This window comes from Borostomias antarcticus (genome assembly GCF_949987555.1).
Source record: "Borostomias antarcticus genome assembly, chromosome: 17".
NCBI lineage: Eukaryota > Metazoa > Chordata > Actinopteri > Stomiiformes > Stomiidae > Borostomias > Borostomias antarcticus.
The window spans coordinates 1,305,537-1,311,486 of record NC_140250.1 but is presented as its reverse complement, the minus strand read 5'-3'; the positions used below and the strand labels follow the sequence as shown (position 1 = coordinate 1,311,486).

The window sequence follows — 5,950 nt, the reverse complement described above, 5'->3', positions numbered from 1 at the left end:
AGTTCACAGGAGAAATCACACTTTGAACACATTAAACATGAAAATTTAACAGTTTCAACCACATATGAAATCAATGACGGTCTCTCCCTCCGCTCTCTCCCTCCGCTCTCTCCCTCCGCTCTCTCCCCTCCTGTGGTACATAGACCAAGCTGCTTTGGCAGGACCCATGCTGTTGCTCTGACGACGGTAACGCTGTGGCGTCCCCAGCCCAAAGCGGGCGGTCAGGGCAGAACCTGGAGACGAGGTGGTTTAATATTCAGGTGTCCTGTCTCTTCAGGGGGCGTGGTCACACAAGCCTGTCTCTTCAGGGGGCGTGGTCACACAAGCCTGTCTCTTCAGGGGGCGTGGTCACACAAGCCTGTCTCTTCAGGGGGCGTGGTCACACAAGCCGGGCTCCCTGTCGGTCAGTCGGTTGGTCGGTCGGTCGCTTGGTGGAACGGACCGTCAGGAGATCCGCGCTCGGAGAGTTTGTTATTGCAACAACGCCCCGGACGACACGCGCGCACACACACACACACACACACACACACACACACACAACTCATAGACACACTAAACACCCGCACACAGACACACACCATTCAGATCTCTAAAAACGATGGCCCAGTAACCAGGTAGCTGCTGGTCGAAGGCGGAGAGAGGAGCAGGGAGGCGAGCTGGGGCAGAGGCAGGTTCTTCAGTACCGGGCCGGACTGGGCTGGGCTGGGCTGGGCTGGGCTGGGCTGGGCTGGGAGGAGACCCACACAGGGGTGGCCGGTACCAGGCTGAGGCCTGGAGGAGGCCGGGTCCGTGTGCGTTCAGCCCAGCAGCGAAGAGAAATGGCAGCAGGAACCGGAGTTCCAGACATGCCCACTGACTGACCCCTCTCTGGGCCTTCAGGTAGCATGAGCCCGCCGGGGGAGAGAGAGGAGAGAGGGGAGGGAGGGAGGGAGGGAGGGAGGGAGACGACCAGGTGTATTTTGTGTCTCTCTCTCTCCACCTGTCCTCAATTTGGCTTGAGCATTAGGGGTCAATGTGTCCTCCCCACAACCCCGTCCCCCTCCTGGCCTCCTGGAGCCTCCGTCACCGTCCACTGTCCTTATAGGGGCGCCGCCATATTTAAATCCAAGTCTGTTACCGAGGGTCCGTCGGCGGAGTCTTAAGACGTCTGCCTCTGCGAGGGTCCGACGCCCGCCCCGGTGGTCCGGCCCTGGGCGGGGGGGCGGGGCGTGGCGGAGGGCTCCTGCTGAGAGTCAGGACCCGGGGGAGGCGGCGGAGGAGGGGAGGGGGGCGACTCCTCGCGGACCCCCGGCGGCTGGCGCCTGGGAGGGGCGGAGCGGATAGGCGGCTGGGGGCCCCGGGCCCCGCCCCCTCCCCCCCCGGCCCCGCCCCCCCGGCGGTAGCGTAGCGACTGAGCGCGCAGCAGCACCCGCGTGTACTGCAGCTCGGGCGTGACGAGCTTGAGGCAGGCGTCGCTCGCCGGCCCGACGTCGGGCGGCAGGTCATAGCCCACGATGTCCACCTTGGCGCTGGGCTGCCACGGCCGCAGCTCCTTGTTCTTGATCTGGGCGGCGGAGCGGAGCTGAGGGAGCCCGCCGCCGAAACAACCGCGCACCAGACGCTCCTTGGCCCGGCGCAGGAGCTGCACCTCCCTCGCCACGCACGCCGGCCCCAGCGCCTCCAGCCGGCGCCACAGCGAGGCGTTGAAGTGGTGGTAGAGGCGGGCGTCCAGGTGGTTCCAGTCGCGGATGCGGGCGGGGAGGCCGGCCGACAGGCTATGGCGTGACGCCGGCGTGCGCATGTTCAGCTTGATGTACAGGACGTCCTCCAGCTCCCAGGACAGCAGGCGGCGGAGCAGCACCAGCGACTCGTCGAAGTGCTCGGCGATCATCACCAGGGAGAAGGCGCGCTCCACCTCCGCCACGAACGCCCGCGCGTACGCCTCGTCGGCCGGCGGCCGGTCCTTGTCGCCGCCCAGGTCGAAGGTCAGGGTATTGCGGGCGTACATGGAGTCCCGCTCGCCCGGCCGGTAGTAGCGCCACGGCTCATCCAGGAACGCCTCCAGCGAGCCGTTGGGAACGCGCCGGAAGCTCTGGCAGTTCTGGTTGTAGTAGCCGAACAGCGACTCGAACATGGCGCCCGGCTCCCTCAGGATGGTGACGTACGCCGTGTCGTTGGGCATGAGGCGGCGCAGCTCGGCGCGGCTGAACCTCATGTGGCTGGTGACCACGTTGGCGGGCAGCGTGTGCGGGTGGACGAAGCGCACGCTGAACGGCGCCGGGTAGCAGAACTGGTGGCCGCACGCCTGCACCGGCAGCGCCACCGTCAGGTTGTTGCGCTCGGCGAAGCGGAACAGCAGGTTCTGCATGGTGGTGCTGGCCGTCTTGTGGGTCTTGAGGAAGACCACGTTGGTGTGTTTGGGCCTGGAGGAGGAGGAGGAGGAGGAGCAGACCGCGGGGCAGCCCATGCGGAGGGCCTCCATCGTCCTGGGAGGAGGTGGTGGTGGGGAAGTGAGGGAAGGAGGGAGAGAAGGAGGGTGGGAAGGAGGGAGGGATGGAGGGAAGGAGGGAGGGAGAGAAGGAGGGAGGGAAGGAAGGAGAGAAGGAGGGAGGGAAGGAAGGAGGGAGAGAAGGAGGGAGGGAAGGAGGGAAGGAGGGAGGGAGAGAAGGTGTGGGGGGAGAGAAGGACGAAAGGAGGGAGATAGGAATGGATGAGTGTGAGGAAGAGAGAGGAGGAGGGAGAGAGGGAGTGAGAGAGAGAAAAAGGTTAATTAAAAGGTGACGGGTAGAGAATACGGGTCTGTCAAAGATCTCAAACTGTCCATATCTTAATTGGTCCCGCTGGTCCTCATCTACGGTCGGCCTGGATGGGTACAGTGTGTGTGCGCGTGCGTGATTGTGTGTGTGTACAATATGCGCATGGATGTGTGTGTGTGTGTGTGTGTGTGTGTGTGTGTGTGTCTCACCAGCTGAAGTGACCTCCATGATGCAGCAGAAAGCTGACCGTGCTGATCGCAACGAAGACCAGGAATATCTTCTTCTGAGACATCTCTGTCTGCCTCACTGGGACTGAGAGAGAGAGAGAGTGAGAGAGAGAGAGAGAGAGAGAGAGTGAGAGAGAGAGTGAGAGAGAGAGAGAGAGAGAGAGAGAGTGAGAGAGTGAGAGAGAGAGAGAGAGAGAGTGAGAGAGAGAGAGAGAGAGAGAGAGAGAGAGAAATGAGGGACAAAGAGAGGGATAGAAGGACAGAAAAAAGCAGGTGTGAGAAAGAGAAAAAACATGATAAATGCCCTCCTGGCACAGTATGCAAAACCAGAGAATGAAAGAGATTCAACACATAATTGGCTGGGTCCATTTGGAGGATAAGTGTGGCTTTTATCCTGTCTTAATGATGGCTGGTGAGATGGCTTCTTCAATGACCTTGCATGGCTGACAGCAGCGTGCTGTAGAGAATTAGATGGACCCCCGCCAGATGATTGATTCTTCGCCTGGTAAACTCTCAGCCTGTACCACCCAATCATTTCATTCCAACATGACAGAATGAAGTGCATATTCTACACCTCTCTTTTCCTCTCTCTCCGTCTCTCACACACACCTCTACATCGCCAGCTACCGGTCGGCATCTCCATATTAATGTGATTAGCTCTTTGATGAACAGATAATAATAATAATAATAAAGCTTTATTTGTATAGCATCTTTCATACAAAAAAAAATCACACCCAGGTGGTTAAGTAACCCCTTGGTTCAACTGCGTCCGATTCTCTGCTGTCGGACGCCGGTGCCGAACGCGACGCAACGGCTGCAGTGGAGCCGCTGCCATGAATGACAATGAATGAATTTCCTCGGCGTCTGACGGTTGATGGTTGGCGCTAACGCTGATGGACGCGGTGGAGCTGAGGGGTAAGTGGTGCAGGTTTATGCACTCAACTGCTATGAACATACACTCTCTCACAGTGAGGAAAAGCAGTCTGTCAGTTCACTATGATAGCTATAATCATTATCAATACTGAGTTGTCAATTTAGGGCAGCGTTTTAGTTATCTACACCCCGAGTTGTTCACTCGCTGAAGATTTTTGTGCAAGTGACGGTCCTCACTGATTTTCTCTGGGAGTCACAAGCGGTCAACATGAAACAGGAAACGTGTATTCATTTGAAATGTAGTGAGTGAGTGAGCGAGTGAGTGAGCGAGTAAGTGAGCGAGTGAGCGAGTGAGTGAGCGAGTGAGCGAGCGAGTGAGCGAGTGAGCGAGCGAGTGAGTGAGCGAGCGAGCGAGTGAGCGAGCGAGCGAGTGAGCGAGGGAGTGAGCGAGTGAGTGAGCGAGTGAGTGAGTGAGTGAGTGAGTGAGTGAGTGAGTGAGGCGAGCGAGCAAGTGAGAGTGCAGCTCAGTGTCCGGCTGCCCTGGACATGTCACCCGAGCCCACGCCACTGAAGAAAAGGATCCTGGGAAGGATTCCAAGCTGCATGGTCAGCGCACCGCACCTCTCCACGCCGGCATTACAATGAGCGTCTAGCGTTGATTACACTATCCCATTCCTGCACAGCGCAGGTTGATTACACTATCCCATTCCTACACAGCACAGGCAGGATATTCCAGATCCGGTTACACGTAGGTAATGGCGTTACACGCTTAATCCAAGTGGACATGAGCAACGCACACAGCAGTATGAGGCTGGCCAGAGGAGTGTGTGTGTGTGTGTGTGTGTGTGTGTGTAAAAGTGTTTGTGGGTGTGTAAAAGTGTGTGTGTGTGAAAGTGTTTGTGGGTGTGTAAAAGTGTGTTTGTGTGTGTGTGTGTGTAAAAGTGTTTGTGTGTGTGTAATTTGTGTGTGTGTGTAAAAGTGTTTGGGTGTAAAAGTGTTTGTGTGTGTGTAAACGTGTGTGTGTGTGTGTGTAAAAGTGTGTGTGTGTGTCTGTGTAAAAGTGTTTGTGTGTGTTAAAGTGTGTGTGTGTGTGTGTGTGTGTGTGCGCTCGTGTGGTGTACCCTTACCAGGGGTAAAACAAGCTGCAAGCGGGAGGGTTTGAGGGGGTGGGGTGAGGGGGGGGGGAGGGAGAGAAGGAGGGATGGATGGAGGGAGAGAAGGAGGGAGAGAAGGAGGGATGGAGGGAGAGAAGGAGGGAGAGAGGGAGGGAAGGAGGGAGAGAAGGAGGGATGGAGGGAGGGAGAGAGGGAGGGAAGGAGGGAGAGAAGGAGGGATGGAGGGAGGTGCGTGGTGGATCGGGTGTCACAGAGAGTTAATAAGAAAGGGATTTAAGTGTCTCTGTGTCGGCCTCGCCGGTCCAGACTGGAGCAGCGCTGCAGAGGAGGTCCTCTTTAATTAACCAGGCCTGATTGGGTTACCCAACGATCGGGACAGATATGACAGCATTAAGGCTGGAAACCCGAGACCCCTGCTCGGCTATGATTTACCGGGGGTCCAGTGTGTGTGTGTGTGTGTGTGTGTGTGTGTGTGTGTGAGAGAGAGAGCGCCTTCCACCTGTCTGCAATATTGTGTTGATGCATGTGTGTGTGAGAGAGTGTGTGTCTTATTATCGGTCTGGACGTCAGAAAGGCGTTGGCCAGTTCTTTGTAGTGGCCGCTGCCTCCTGGCGTGTGAGAGAAGTGTTGTTTTTTTGTCTCTGGAAACGTGTGAATGAACCATTAGTCTCTTTGTCTGCATTTCCCTGCCTCCTCCCTCTTCTCCCCTCCCTCTCTCTCTCTCTCTCTCTTTCTCTAGCCCTCCTCCACCTCTACCTCTCTCTCACCTCTCTCTCCTTCTCCCTCTCACTCTCTCTCTCTCTCTCTCTGAGCTGAGTTATGACCTTTTATGTGTTTCTTGCACTTTGTCACTTGCCTTGTCTCTCTCTCTCTCTCTCTCCCTCTCTCTCTCTCCCTCTCTCTTTCTCTCTCTCTCCCTCTCTCTCTCTCTCTCTCTCTCCCTCTCTCTCTCTCTCCCTCTCTCTCCCTCTCTCTCTCTCTCTCTCCCTCTCTCTCTCCC

The 5,950-nt window shown here is 57.2% G+C and overlaps 1 protein-coding gene across 1 annotated transcript; it reads right to left on the bottom strand.

The window, feature by feature from the left end:
- Window positions 1-1,138: 1,138 nt before the first annotated feature.
- Window positions 1,139-3,027, bottom strand: gal3st3 (galactose-3-O-sulfotransferase 3; the record flags this gene model as incomplete). The annotated part of the gene is made up of 2 exons (XM_084451542.1): window positions 1,139-2,465; window positions 2,945-3,027. 2 exons carry the CDS (start codon window positions 3,025-3,027, stop codon window positions 1,139-1,141), a joined length of 1,410 nt encoding a protein of 469 aa, XP_084307668.1.
- Between the last annotated feature and the right edge of the window lie 2,923 nt (window positions 3,028-5,950).